Source organism: Entamoeba histolytica, genomic scaffold, assembly GCF_000208925.1.
Source record: "Entamoeba histolytica HM-1:IMSS scf_1104750516381 genomic scaffold, whole genome shotgun sequence".
Lineage (NCBI taxonomy): Eukaryota > Evosea > Mastigamoebida > Endamoebidae > Entamoeba > Entamoeba histolytica.
The window spans coordinates 64,602-78,910 of record NW_001914893.1 but is presented as its reverse complement, the minus strand read 5'-3'; the positions used below and the strand labels follow the sequence as shown (position 1 = coordinate 78,910).

General features: G+C 25.1%; 9 protein-coding genes across 9 annotated transcripts in view; 3 read left to right on the top strand and 6 right to left on the bottom strand.

The window, feature by feature from the left end:
• The window catches only part of EHI_008160 (Sec1 family domain containing protein), a gene marked incomplete at both ends in the record, with an annotated part of 1,473 nt that extends 167 nt beyond the window's left edge, over positions 1-1,306 (bottom strand). The window contains one exon of the mRNA XM_001913550.1: positions 1-1,306. This exon is cut by the window's left edge and continues 167 nt beyond it. Within this exon, the coding sequence (XP_001913585.1) occupies positions 1-1,306 (1,306 nt within the window).
• A 142-nt stretch (positions 1,307-1,448) lies between these two features.
• Positions 1,449-2,447, bottom strand: EHI_008150 (uncharacterized protein; the record flags this gene model as incomplete). The annotated part of the gene is made up of 1 exon (XM_649300.1): positions 1,449-2,447. One exon carries the CDS (start codon positions 2,445-2,447, stop codon positions 1,449-1,451), a length of 999 nt encoding a protein of 332 aa, XP_654392.1.
• A 119-nt stretch (positions 2,448-2,566) lies between these two features.
• EHI_008140 (uncharacterized protein) lies at positions 2,567-3,388 on the top strand (the record flags this gene model as incomplete). The annotated part of the gene is made up of 1 exon (XM_649299.1): positions 2,567-3,388. The coding sequence occupies one exon, from the start codon at positions 2,567-2,569 to the stop codon at positions 3,386-3,388; it is 822 nt and encodes a 273-aa protein (XP_654391.1).
• Positions 3,389-4,479: 1,091 nt separating this feature from the next.
• On the bottom strand, positions 4,480-5,037 carry EHI_008130 (Myb family DNA-binding protein, SHAQKYF family; the record flags this gene model as incomplete). The annotated part of the gene is made up of 2 exons (XM_649298.2): positions 4,480-4,593; positions 4,648-5,037. The coding sequence occupies 2 exons, from the start codon at positions 5,035-5,037 to the stop codon at positions 4,480-4,482; spliced, it is 504 nt and encodes a 167-aa protein (XP_654390.2).
• Positions 5,038-6,951: 1,914 nt separating this feature from the next.
• On the top strand, positions 6,952-7,941 carry EHI_008120 (uncharacterized protein; the record flags this gene model as incomplete). Its single annotated transcript, XM_649297.1, has 1 exon — positions 6,952-7,941. One exon carries the CDS (start codon positions 6,952-6,954, stop codon positions 7,939-7,941), a length of 990 nt encoding a protein of 329 aa, XP_654389.1.
• Positions 7,942-8,361: 420 nt separating this feature from the next.
• EHI_008110 (transporter, major facilitator family) lies at positions 8,362-9,888 on the top strand (the record flags this gene model as incomplete). The annotated part of the gene is made up of 1 exon (XM_001913549.1): positions 8,362-9,888. One exon carries the CDS (start codon positions 8,362-8,364, stop codon positions 9,886-9,888), a length of 1,527 nt encoding a protein of 508 aa, XP_001913584.1.
• A 96-nt stretch (positions 9,889-9,984) lies between these two features.
• On the bottom strand, positions 9,985-11,400 carry EHI_008100 (ATP/GTP-binding protein, putative; the record flags this gene model as incomplete). The annotated part of the gene is made up of 2 exons (XM_649296.1): positions 9,985-10,824; positions 10,951-11,400. 2 exons carry the CDS (start codon positions 11,398-11,400, stop codon positions 9,985-9,987), a joined length of 1,290 nt encoding a protein of 429 aa, XP_654388.1.
• Positions 11,401-11,619: 219 nt separating this feature from the next.
• On the bottom strand, positions 11,620-13,140 carry EHI_008090 (uncharacterized protein; the record flags this gene model as incomplete). Its single annotated transcript, XM_649295.2, has 2 exons — positions 11,620-11,873; positions 11,924-13,140. The coding sequence occupies 2 exons, from the start codon at positions 13,138-13,140 to the stop codon at positions 11,642-11,644; spliced, it is 1,449 nt and encodes a 482-aa protein (XP_654387.2). The 3' UTR covers positions 11,620-11,641.
• Positions 13,141-13,365: 225 nt separating this feature from the next.
• Positions 13,366-14,268, bottom strand: EHI_008080 (uncharacterized protein; the record flags this gene model as incomplete). Its single annotated transcript, XM_649294.2, has 1 exon — positions 13,366-14,268. The coding sequence occupies one exon, from the start codon at positions 14,266-14,268 to the stop codon at positions 13,366-13,368; it is 903 nt and encodes a 300-aa protein (XP_654386.2).
• Between the last annotated feature and the right edge of the window lie 41 nt (positions 14,269-14,309).

Sequence of the window (14,309 nt, the reverse complement as noted above, 5' to 3'; positions counted from 1 at the left end):
AATGTTCAATACATTTTAATTCTTTTAAATCAATTTGTTTTTCATTCATTAATTGGTTTATTTCATCAACAGGGAAATTATTTAATAAACAGACATAGTACAATCTGATAATATCATCTTTATTATCAAGTTTTTTTATTAATTCAAGTAATGCCGTCTTTTCAATTTTAATATGTGACATGATATTATCTTCATACGAAAATAGTAAATCAATTGACCTTTCTTGAATACTTTTTAAGACTGCTTGTGCAATTGTTGTATGTAAATCAATTTCATGTTCTAATTTTTTACTCATTGTATATAATCCTTCATTAATTTGTATATTTCCATTATTAAATAGTCTATTATTTTCTTGTTGTATCATATATTTAACTTGTTCTAATTGTTTTGTCTTTTCAATAATTGTATCAGCAACATCTGAAATAATTCCTTCTTTACATTGTGTCCAAATGTCTCCATCACTATCAATATATTCAGTAGTATTATTTAAATCAACTTTCATTCCATTCATTTTTTGTGTTTCTTTTATTAAACTTTGATAACTCCATCCATGCATTAATCCTTGTGATAAATCATAATTTCTATTAGAAATAATAAATAAAGTTCGTTCTTTTTTTTCGATGAAATAATGTTCTTCTTTTTTCATAAAATCTCGAATTTTTTTAACTAATTTTTCACCAATAACTTGTTCAGTTGAAGAAGTCCTTGTTCGAATGATAGGAATTTCTTTCATAGTATAAATAATAGTAAATAAACTATCAACAATATAATTTATTAATTTCATTCCCATTTCATCAGAAATTGTTGGATTATTAAAAAGGGAATATGAGTGTTCCATGCTAAAATTAATTAAATTGTATTCAGGTATTTGGAAATTAAAACATCCATTAATAACATCTTTAATTTTGTATATCTTTTCTAATTGAACTACTTCTTTTGCTAAATATTTCATTTGTTTTTGACTTAATTCGTTACTAAAACATAAACTAAATGATTCATAAAGTTCATTTTGAATATCTTGACAAATAATTTCAATGTTCTTTTTTGTTGGTTGAATAATATAAATCGCTTCAACATCATCTATTTTTTGTCTTTGATTTTCAATATTTAAAATCATTGTAACTCCATTCTTTCTAAGGTCTGAAACAACTAAATGACTTTCAATTAATTCAGAGCAAAATTTATCAAAAACTAATAATTTCCATTTACTTTCTGTAGATTCTGCTTGTCTAATTTTTCTTTCAAGGACATTAATAAGGACTTCTTTTTGTTTTTCTTTTAATCCATACACTCCTGATAAATTCATTTCTTTTGACAATTTTCAGTTGAGAGTGATGACTTTTTTTTGATTATTCTTTTTTATTGTTTATTTCCATTATTGTAATAAAAACATAATTTTTTTTTACTTTTTTGTTTTTTAAATTATGAAACAAAAAAAAAAAATAGAATTAAAATGGAGAATATTGTTCAGGAAGTTGTGATTCACGGAATGAACCAAAAATAATTACACCTACTGTTAATACAAGAATAGAAATCAAAATAGCAATACATACCTTAAACCAACCACCCATTTTATGAAAATCTTTTTCTAGTAATTGAATAGTGTGATTTGGTTGAGATATAATATTATCAGAAGTATGAGTAGTTTGAGTATTATTTTTGAAATCAATTCTTGGGACAATATCTCCATCTTTAGTTGTTACTTTTACTGTTGATTGTTGAACATTACCTCTCATGACATGACCTTGTTCTAACTTTAATTTATTTTTTTCTGTTATTGGGACTGTATAAACAGTTATTCTTACTGTAGCATTCTTGACATTTGAAGCTCCTACACGTACAATTGCCTCCATTCCTTTATTACCTTTTGGTAAATATTCAATAATATTTCCATTCCATAACCTACATTTTCTTTGAATTACTTGAAGACATTGTTCATTATAAGTAACAGATATTGGGGTAAAAACAGTTGTGTCTTTGTTACAAGTTGATACTCTTAACATTTTCTTTGGAGGAATAACAATAGGGATATAATACCCATAAGAAGGAGCATGAGGATTACATTTATCTTTTGTTTGAGTAAATTCATTAACATTTAACATAGGTGTGAAATAAGGAAACTCAGTAATTCTTTGATTTAATGAAGTTATTTTCATTGGTTCATGAGATGTAATGAGAGGTTGAGTTGATTTAATATACTTTCTATTTGTAGGACTCTTTTGAATAGAATGAATTCTTTTAATCTGTTCTTTCTTATGTAATTTTGGTGGTTCTTTTTGAATAAACATTTCAGTTGCAATAGTTGATTTTTTCAATGTATTTCTAAAGTCATCAATGAACTTATCTGCAGAATTAATAACAAAATCTGATCTTTGTAGAATTTGGCGTAAGTCATTATTATTTTGAATAGCAAAACATAGTGTAACAACAGTGTAGAATAAAATCATCTTGAAAATGAATTTATAATTTTGAGTTTTATATTTTTTTTTTGGCTTTTCTTTTTTGTATGTAAAACATAAAATAATTTTAAATTTTTTGTTTTTAAGAACTGAAAAGCATAAAAATAATGAACGAAGAATCACTTATTCTTCAAGAAGAAGAAAAAAGGGATGAAATAACTGAAAAAGAGAAGCGCAAGTATTTAATAAATACATTAAAAAATATATCATTAGTTATTAAAAAGTTACAAACAATAAACTCTATAGAAAGTGAAACACATTTTATAAAAGAATTAGAAGGATTTAATGAACAATACCAAATAATTGAAACAAAATTAAAAGGAATTCCAGAAGAAACATCCAATTTTAATGAATCCAATGAAGTAATAGAATTAGAAATAGAATTAGAAGAATTAGAAAATAAAGTTCAAACAAAATGGAAAATAGAAAATGACAGAAAAGTATTATATGGTACTATTCTTAATAATACTATATATCAAATTCAACCTGTTTGTGCTCCAACTATGAGAATTGATGTAAATGGTGAGTCTATAAAAGATAGAAGTCCAATAAGTTTATTTTATTCAAACCAACAAAAAAATCAGTTATTTAAGATAAAACAATTAGAAATACCTGGACATGAACGTTGTATAGTTTTACAATGTAATTATTCACAAAAATATCTTGGTAGAAAACATAATAAAACTAAACCTGGAACAAAAGTAACTCAAACAAATGGAATTGAAAGTCTTGAAGAAAATCATTGGGAATTAGAACCAGTAGGAAATGGATCTTTTTATATTAATTGTGCTCATTGTAATTTGAGAATGGATGTTTCAAGAAAGAATACTAAAGGTTTAAATAAAATTATTTGTTGGTTAAAAAAGACTGAAAATACTGAAAACCAACAATTTTTATTTATTGATAATAACTTAAAAGATACCATTTAATTATCAAATTAATTCTTTTATATTTATTTATTATGAATTTAAAACATTATTAATTGAATAATGTCTTCTTTTTTTTTTCATAATATCTTTTACTCTAGGTGATCTTAAACGAGGTCTACAACTAAAAGAGTTTAGCCTAGCTGGAGCACCATGTATGATACTTTTGACTTTTAATTTTCTTGTTTAAATACTTCCAGGGTTCTATATTTAGTATTATATAATATTATTTTTATTTAAATTAAATTGGTTTATTTTTTCTTTTTTTTTTAAATAAAAAATATTCATCAAATTACATTAAAATTCATATTTATTAATTAGATAAAAACATTATAAATAATATTGTTATTGTTCTTATAAAACTGTGAAATTATTTATTGATTCTTGTAAAAGAAACATAATACCTTCATTCAATTAATTGTAAAAATAAATGTTTATCAAAAATAACAAATCAAAGTATTAGAATAATTGAATTGTAATGAAATTAAATAAAAAAACAAAACAAAGAGTAATAATCATTTTTCGTTATTAAAAAATAAATAAAAAATAATATAATTATAACATGAGAAAATATAAAATTAAATTCAAAATAATAAGCAAATAGATTTGTAATTAAAAACTTATATAATTTAATAGATATTAATTATCTATTTTCAAATTCAAAAGTATTAATAATTATTATTTTTTTTTTTGAAAATAAATTTTAAATTTGATATGTTTTTATGAATTTAGTTGTTGAATTTGTATTTTTAAATCAACAAAGAAGTTACTTCAAATATTAAAGAATAATCAGTTTGAGTTTCAACTTAAAAAAATTATACATCTTTGTTGAAAAAAATAGAATTTAATAACTAAGAGTTATTTTTCTTTTAAAGTAGCTAAAATATAAAGAATTTTATTAATTTATGGAAGTTAAGAAGATAAAAACATATTTTTGAACAAAAAACTCCATAAAATGAAAGAAAAAAAAAGTTATATTCTATTTATTAATATAAAAACAAATTAAATTATTCAAGATAAAGAAAATTTTTGTTATTAATACAAAACAAATTTTTTTAATTATGTTATTACTTAACGTAAGAAAAAAGAGTTAATTATTTTACAAGAAGATGATGTTGATTTCCATGTTTGTTCATTATTTTATAATTTGTAACAAGTGTATTAAGTTCTATAAGATCATTTGATGTTAAAACAGAATTATTTTCTCTCTAAAAAATAACATTAATAAATGTAACATTCTTTATAAAAATAAAATACCAAACTTCTTTTAAAAAATACTTTTGTGCATGACTTCTAACTTGAGTAGGTGTTCTTGTCTTAACGTACATAGAGATCAAACGAAAATCAAGTGCTTGTCCACAGTTTATATTTAAAAATTTAATTATTTTTTCAAAAGATAAACATTCTTCTTTAGTCCAATAACGTTTTGTTTTTTGTGGTTTAATTTCTGTTTTAGTTGAACAAATATAAGGGGTCATTTCATTGTCTTTATCTGACATAATAGGAGAATTCTCTACTCTTGTATAGTTATTATGATTTTTAGAATCAAGACTTTCTAATATTTTTTTTTGAAATTCATAAATGTTGTATACTTGATTAATAAATTCTTGAGTATGAGGCTCTGGTAAATTGAAGTATCTATTTGAATCCATAAGTAATTGAATAAATAGAACTGAACTAAATCATTAAATACCCCTAACAAAGAATATTCTTCTTTAATCACTTTTTAAATTGAATTTATCCAAAGAGTGAAAGAGTAGTAATGACTTGAATTTTTTTCTAAAAATGCTAAAAACTACAATAAAAACTTGTAATAATAGAAAGGGGTTGTTTGTCTTTCGCTTTCCATTCCAAACAAAGATAATTATGGAACAATCTTAAATAGATATTAGAATCAGGCTTGATTTATTCTTTTTTGGTTAACCCCCATTTGTTTTGTCGGATTTTTATTCTTTTAATTCGTCATTTTTTATTTTTTAAAAAGAAAAGAACCATTCGGATGATTTTGTCTTTTATTTATTCCCCTTTGATTTTTGTTTGATTTCATTTATTATTTTAAACATTTCTTACCATCAAAAATCTTTAAAATAATTGCTTGTTGCCAAATTCTATGAAATTTTAATTTTATTTAAAAAACATAAATTAATTTTATTTTTATGGTTTTTGTTTAGTTTTCATTGAGTATAACTTACTCATAGAATAAACCATCATCTCCTTCTTTTTATAATTCTTATTTAATGGTTATTATTCTCTCTATTTTTTTCATTATTTATTTAATCAATTCTGAAATAAGACTTCACTTTTTGAGGATTAAATAAAAAGGAACAAAATTATGTTTTGGTGATGACATACTTTCTATGTGAGTTTTTATTCAAATAATTATCCATTTCATCTTAACAAAAACAAAGTTTATCTCAACAGATTATTTGTTTTATAAATAACTTCCAATTGACTTACTCAAAATATACGAAACTAAATCTTCTCTGAAACAAAATATATAATAAATTTATTCTTTTTTTGTACTCTGACTGTGGATTTGAAATATTAAACCTAATTCAATTTAAAATAATTCATTATTCAAATTATGAATATAACAAATACCTTTTTTTTATTTCACTTAAAGAAAATAACTACATCATTAAAAATTAATATATATATGTTTCATAATACATTTAGTTCTTCAAATTGCTTAATAAAAAAAAAAGAGTAATGAAAATGTCTCAGGTTCATTTTTCATAGATTCATGTATTAAAATTTAATGTCTAGAAAGAAAAACTCATATAACATTATTTTTAGTACAAACTCAATTAATGTTTTTTTTTAAATTGTATAATAATTAAATATTAGCTTTATTAATAAATCAAAAAAATTATGTCTCTCTCTCCTTTATGGTTTATGACAACTCAATTAATGTATAAATTTATTCAAAAAATTCTTTTGTAATATTCTTTATGAGAAACAAAGAATATTTATAGTAAAAAATATTATTAACTTTTTTATTATATTAATATAAAGTAAATTATTTTTAAGTAAAACAAAACAACCAAAACCTACTAAAATAGAATGAAGTTATTCGTTTTTGGGATAATAATAATAAAAAGATATAGTTTTTGAGAATAAATTACTTACAAGTTATTACTTGAAATGAAAAGCCAGAAAAAGTATTATTAAAATAACAATAAAAAGATATTTTATTTCATTATAATTCAGAACAATGTTGACTTATACTATTATTTATTCAATTAATATTCTTCTTTAAACCAGAAGTAAAGAAACTAATTATTTTTCCACAAGTTTATTTAGTATTTTTTTAATTTATCACTTAAAATTATTCAAAAATCCAAAGAGGGTTTCAACAAAATTTAAAGAATAAAGAAGAAGAAAGTTCATAAAAATTATTTTTTTGGAAAATTTTTATTTTCATACCTGTCTATGGGACGTTTATTGAGGTGTAGACAATAAAAAATATTATAAGAAATAAGAGTCTGAATTATCAAGTATGACTAGGAAAAAAGAAGAAGTTACATCTCTAAATAAAAAGCACTTAAAAATATTTATTAAAAGAAATGAATATTCAAATACTTCTTTTGTGTATTTGTGCTGTACTTGCAAACCCTTATTCTGATCCACAACTTATTGATATTCCAATACAACTATCTACACAATTAAGTACAACAATTACTGAGAAAACTCAATGCACTTCAATGAAATTAACAAGTATTTATACTTCTGCATTTATATTTGACTCAATTAAAAACCATTCTCTTCTTGTTTCATCAAATACTAATAATGTAACATTTTCAATTTTCCTTGAAGATGCAAATAACCACACATGCAATAAGGTCATTCTTGGTATTCCTATCAAAATAGAAACAAATGTCCAATACAAATTAGTTGTTTATTCAACTGAATTAACTACTGAATTAATTAATATTAATCTTGACTATGTACCAGAACAAGATGCTGATGGTACTACAGTCACTATAAAAGATCTTCCTTTCTTTAGGTATATTACTATTCCACATTATATTAATGAAACTAAAGACTCTTGTTCAAGTTTAGATAAAGACCAAGAGTCACAAGGTATATATGGTGATGTATATACAGTAGACATAGATGAAGACTTAGTGCTTGAAATTAATACATGTGGATATTCAGATGGATTAAATGCTATTCATGTCATCTATGAAAATGGTGGTAAATGTCTTAAATTAGCTGATAGTTATTCTACTGAAGATTTACAATGTGCTAGTGGATTAGGTGCACGAGTTTCAGTTGATATTCATCCATCTTCTCCACTTAAGATTTATGCAGGATTTATTGTCCCTTCAGTTAATGACCGTTCATTTTTACTAAATATAACAAAAATTGGAGATGCAAAAGCAGAACAAAAAGAATGGGAGATGTGGATGTGGTTTGGAATAATTACTGCAGTAATTGTTATTTTCTGCACCCTTGTAATGGGAACCATTATCGTGTATGCAGTAATTAAAAGAAAGAAAGAACGTCAAAATGATGAAAGAAAACATTTTGGTGATTACGGTAACCTAAATTAAATAACTGATGGTGAATTATATTATTTCTGTTCGACAACAACAAACCTATATTTTCTTAGTTTCTAGAAGAAAGTTTTAATCTTCAAAAGTTTAGTTATAATATTATTCTTCACTTTTTATTTTTTATAAACGGATAAAGCAAAATAATATTGACTAAAGTAACAAATATTTTACTATTTCTAATTAATTCAATCGACCCAAAGCAAACCATTTGAAACCATCAAAAAGTAAGAATATTACTAAAACTTCTAAAAGAAAAAAATAAAAATAAACAAAAATGTATGCCCAAAAATGGGAAAAATACCTCGTCTTCAAAGAAAAAATTTAAAAAGTACATCCCCACAAAAATGTAACTGAATAATGGAAAAGAATTTTAATTCAATTTAAAGAAAATAAGAACTTATCTAATAATTAGTGGATATGGTTAGCTTAAAGAGTTTGTATAAAAAGGCTAATATGCCTTTATATTGTATTACTGGAATGATGTTCGATTTTAGTGTTTATTTTTATTGGCTTGTTCTTCCCGTTTTATTAAAAAAACTTCAAGCTGGTCCAATACTTATTGGAGCAGCAGATGCAGTAACATTTTGTCTTGCTGGAGTATTAGCTCCAGTAATGGGAATATTAACTGATAAATGGAGAGGTGAAATATTATGTGAATTAGCTTGTATTTTACAAGCATTAAGTTGTATTTTTACTGCTATTTATTATGTTAATAATACTGGAACAAGTGTTTTATTTATATTTTTAATAATACAAGGAATTGGTTTAGCAGCGTTTTGGTCACCAGATGAAACTTTAATTGGAGCAGAGTCATATATTGGTGAAGAAAATAAAAATATATCAAATTTCGCTATGTTAAGTGCTTTTGGTAAAGCTGTTGGATTTTTATTAGGTGGAAGTGCTATTAGTATTTTAGGTGCATCTTACTCATTATATGTTGCTGCAGTATTACCATTATTTATTTTTATTATTTTCCCAAGAAAACCAAGATATAAAAATGATGAAACAAATCCAAAGAAAGTATTTCAAAATACTGTTAAGACTAGAAGTCATCCAAAAACTTTTTATTATTCTTCTATTGTAGTGCATTTATTCCTTTATGGTGTAATTGCTATTATTAGTAATCAATATGTAGATTATGCTGATGATCATCATATTCATCTTAATGGTATTTCTGAAGAAGCTTCAGTATTTGTTGGTGTATTTTTATTTGTTGAAAATGTTGTACAAACTATTACTTTCATTGTTCTTGGAAGATGGAGTTATTGGCAATATAAACAAAGATTTAATCTTCTTGCTCTTTGTACAATGTTAGTTGTTGCTCTTGGTCTTTTATTTAGTCCTAATGGATGGATAGTAATGATATTTTCTGTTCCAATGGGAATAGTTGCAGGATATGAATTACAAGCCAATTTATATTATTCAATTACAGTTTCACATAATCATGGTAAATTTTTAGGTATTAGTGAATTTATTGGTGAAATGACTTATTCATTATCACCTTTTATTTGTGGGTTATTATGTTCTGCATTTGGTAAAACTTGGTTACACTTTCTTAATATCTTTATGTGTTGTTGTGGAATTTTAATTATTTCTATTGTTGCCAGTGTTTATAAACGTACAACAAAGATCTTTGGTTTCAATCGTGTTCAATCACCATCTAAAGTTACAATTGAACTTGATGAAATGTCTAGATCTTCTGCAGATGTTGGTAGATCGTCTATGGATACTGTAAGAACTTCAACAAGTTTAGATGGTAGTGATATTTATAGAACAAGTATTCTAAAAGTTCTTAGAGATGAAAAAGGCACAATTAATGATCAAACATCAGTGCCAATTGAAGATACTCCAAACAAATCAACAGAAACACCAGATCCAACACAAAATGTTGGAGATGCTATTATTTCTGATGGAGTTGAACCTGTTGAAAATAGCAATAAGTAATTGAAACAAAATGTAACTGATTAAATTTTTTTAAATAATTAATTTCTTATTTTCTTTTTAAAAGAAATAAAAATTAAATTAAAAAATCAATGGTTTTTAAATATCATGTTCTATCTTCATTCCTGTTGCTACCAATACAGTACTTGGCAACTCTTCAATTGGATGTGGTGATAAAATTTCTATTTGTAAAGAAAGAATATTTTGATCTTCTGCTGAAATACCAATATTTTCAACAGTAACAAATCCAATAACATTTGTTGTATCATTTAATACTTCATCAACAGTAGTACAATTTAATAAAGCATACACATCATTCTTTTTCATATCTTGTCTATCTTTTTCTTCAACATATGGTTTTTGAGATGCGGGTTGTCCAATAGGAAGAAATCCAGCATTCTCATTATTTAATGATTTAATTGTTACTACTTTAGCTGATGAACTTAATAATACAGATGAACGTGGGCATAAAGGTGATTCTGGACTACATCCATAAAAATAATTATTTACCGCTCGGTGTTGAAGTCGTCTAATAAATGAATTATATTCAATACATAATGGAATTCCTGCAGGTTTATTTACAAATGAAGAAGTCACACAATGGTCAAATTGAGATGACTCAATTTCATTTAATAATTGTTCACTATCCATAACATAAACTAAATCAACTTTGAAACTATTAACAACTTTTTTAATTACTTCCATTGAAATAAATGGACATCGAATAATCATTCCACTCTTTTTCACTGATTGGTCTGAATTCATTTTCGTTAAGCAATTAGCTGCTAATAATTCTATATAATGATAATACAATGGGTTTTTATCTTCTATCTTTGTTGTTCCACAGCAATACACTAATGGTTGATTAAAGTTATAATCAAGTTGTGTTGTTGGTGAAAAGGTATTTGATACGACAGTACAGCCAATACATCCTGGAAGCTAAAAGTTAATTTTTTAGTTTAAATATTAACAACATTTCATTATGTTAAACTAGAAAGAAACAAAAAAGTTATTTTATAATTTATTATATTGCTATAAAATTAATAAATAAAGTTAATAACAAACAGTAATAATATTAGTTGATAAACTTAAATCAACAAACAATGGATTATACCCATATTGAACTTGATAATTTAGTTGATGTAATGCGAATGTTGTTTTACCAGAACGAGCTGGACCAGTAACAAGAATAATTTGTGCTGGTTCATCTTCAGCAAAATGACTACGATTGTCATTTAAATTATTGAAAATAGAATAATATTCTTCAACAACTGACTTTATTCCAATATAACAACTCTTTGAATTAACGATTTCAACATCAGATTCCTCAATAGCATAAAATGATAACCACGTATTTTGTTGAATAGATTGTGCAGTTCCATTTGACAACTCACATCCATTCCATTCCATCTGTCCTTTTAATATTTTAAATGTAAAATTTTCTCCAGTAATAATTCTTAACTCTTTTCCCTTATTAACATGCACTGTTTTAATATCATTCGTTGAAGTGGTCATCCCTTTTTTTTTACGTTTTTGAGTTCTTCTCTTTCTCCCTCAATTCTATATTATTAATATTACTAAATTATAGTTTATAGTTTTGCTTTTTATCATTTTAAGAAAGTATTTATAATTTTATGGTTAAATTAATGAGATGATCTTTTAATTTTTGGGTTTCATCTTTCCTCAATAAATAGGCAACTTAGATATTCAAAATTTTAAAAGAAACCAGAAAATAAGGAAATGAGAGAAATAATGATTATCGTGATTCTGAACCGAGATTATAATGTACGAGTACATCTGCCCCTTCTTTGTATACTTCATACCCATAACCAGGATTGAGATAACAATATTCTACGAATAATGGTGTATTTCCTAAAGTATTTGTAATGTCTTTATGAAGTGCAATATGAGTATCCTTAACATCACTCATTGCAAATAAGAATGCATCAACAACATCTTGTTTTGGTGCTGGAACTAATATACTTATTCTAATAATGATTAATATATTTTGTATAATAAGAAATGAATAATAACAAACTTAACAAATCCTTCTGAACTAACTATGACACATAAATAGAAATAGGTATAAACTGGAGGTAAATTGGTTAATATTTCAACAATGTTAACAGGTATTGGTGGAAATCCGAATGTAGTAAATGCAGAGTGTACTTTCTCCATTCTTGATGAAATAACACCATCTAACTTAAATCTAAATTCTGATTGTCTAGGTGGTGTTGCTCCCATATCTCTTCCCATTTGACAAAGATAATTTAATCCATGTTCTTTAGCCCATGTAATAAGTCGTTCAGCATATTCACATTTATCAGCAGTGTCTCTAATCACATCACAAACTAAATCACCTTTAAAGAACCATCCTCCATCCATACCATTCATTACACTCATATCAATCCAAGAACCAATTTCAGATGGATTAATTTGACATCCTAAATTATTTAAATGATCAATTTCTTCATCAGGTGCACCAACATTCCAAAAGAAATCTACCATATTTTGAATTAAAGCACCTTGAGGTCCAAATACTCTCCAACTTAATTTTTCAGTATTTCCTGATACAACAAGCATAAATTGAATTGATTGACCAACTTCAAGGGCATCTGATTGAGGAGTAGAATCCATCCAATATTTCCAAAATTCAACAACATTTTCTCCTTCAACTTGTAACCAAGATATTTTAGCTTTAATTTTATTGATATTTTTTCTTCCATCACATTTTGGTTGAAGTGAATTTGGAATATTTACAGCATCTGCCATTGGTGGAATTGTTGAAGTAACTGGTTGAGTTGAAGTAGAAAGACCAGTTGAAGAGTTATTTCCTTGTAAAGTAAATTGATTTTCAGCTTTAGGGACATTAACAGGAGTTGTTGATTGAGCAGCAGGAACAGAAGAAGGAGAAGATTTATTTAATACTTTTCTTACTGCATCAAAGAAAGTAGCGTGGTCAACAGAATTTTCTGTGACAATATAAAACACACGAGACCCTTTTGTATTTCTTGAGTTAATAGAAAACATAAACTTTTTATTTTGTGACACATCTTTTGTTTCTGTTCCTGGGGGTAATTCAATAAATCCTTTTGCTTCTTCAGCTGTTTTAGAAGCAAAATACCATAATCGATTATCTTTTAATACAAACCATCTTTTTTTCCATGTCTTTACAGATCCTCCTTGTTTCTTTCCCCATCCTTCAAACAGTGCAGGTCTTAATGATTCAACACTGATTTTCAATTCTTCTGACATTTCTTACTTTAGTCTTGTTATTTGAGATCTTTAAAACTTTTTTTCCTATTTTTTTTAGTTTTTTTTGGTTATTGCAACTCTTAATGACCTTTTCTATATTTATTTAAATTATGGATTATAAATATTTTATTTTAAAAATAAATAATAAACATATACTTTTACTTCCTTTATTTTCACTTTTATTTTTATTTTTGTCAAGGAAAATGAATAGAAATAACAAATTTATTAACGAATCATTGTACTAGGATTGGGTAGTGGAACTGATGAACGAGAAGACCCAATACCAGCCCTAGAAGTATTAACAGTTAATGGAACACAATTATCACATATATTAGATTCATCCCATCCCATTTGTTTTAATAAATGAGCTCCTATATTTTCATTAATATTTGGTATTGTTGTGGGATAGGTTGATGTTTGTTCTGATAAAGAAGATGGAAGTTGTTTAAGTGAGAGTTGTTTATCTGTTATTTCATACTTAATATCATTTAATAACTTACAGTTTATACAATGGAATATACTTTCATTACAATGTTTTTGTAATTCGTCATTATCTTTAAATTGTCTTCTACAAATTACACAAACAAACCAAGGGGGTTGAACAATCCTTTCCCCAAAATCTTCGATCATACTTCGTATTTTCTTTACATCAACTCCATGAATATTTCCTAATCCATGTCTTTTTAATTCTTTACCTCTTAAAACTCTTTTATTTTCATGTTCTAATCTAATACAACTGTTTTCATATTCTAATTCAACAGCTTGCCAATCTTCTTCATTCATTGTTTGAGTTCTTTTATTCCATCTTAAAATATTTTTTTTTGTTTCATTACTTTTGATTTCATTTTTATCTTCAGATTCTTTAGTCTCTTCTTTAGCTGTTATTGTATTTTCTTTATAACAATCCATCATTAACTCCCATGTACCTTTGTCATATTCATCATTTTGACTTTTTTGTATTATTTGTTTTTTTTGAACTAATTTCTTCTGTTGAGTTGTTTTTGTTTCATTAAGTTTAAATTGAATTTTTTTTGTGTTTTCATTAATATTTTCCCAGTCATAATCATCTTCATCTTCTTCATTATGTTGAAAGAGATTATCAAGATAAGATAGACGTTTGTCACTCATTAGATTTACGTAAGATTAAATCTTAAGTTTTTATTTTTATT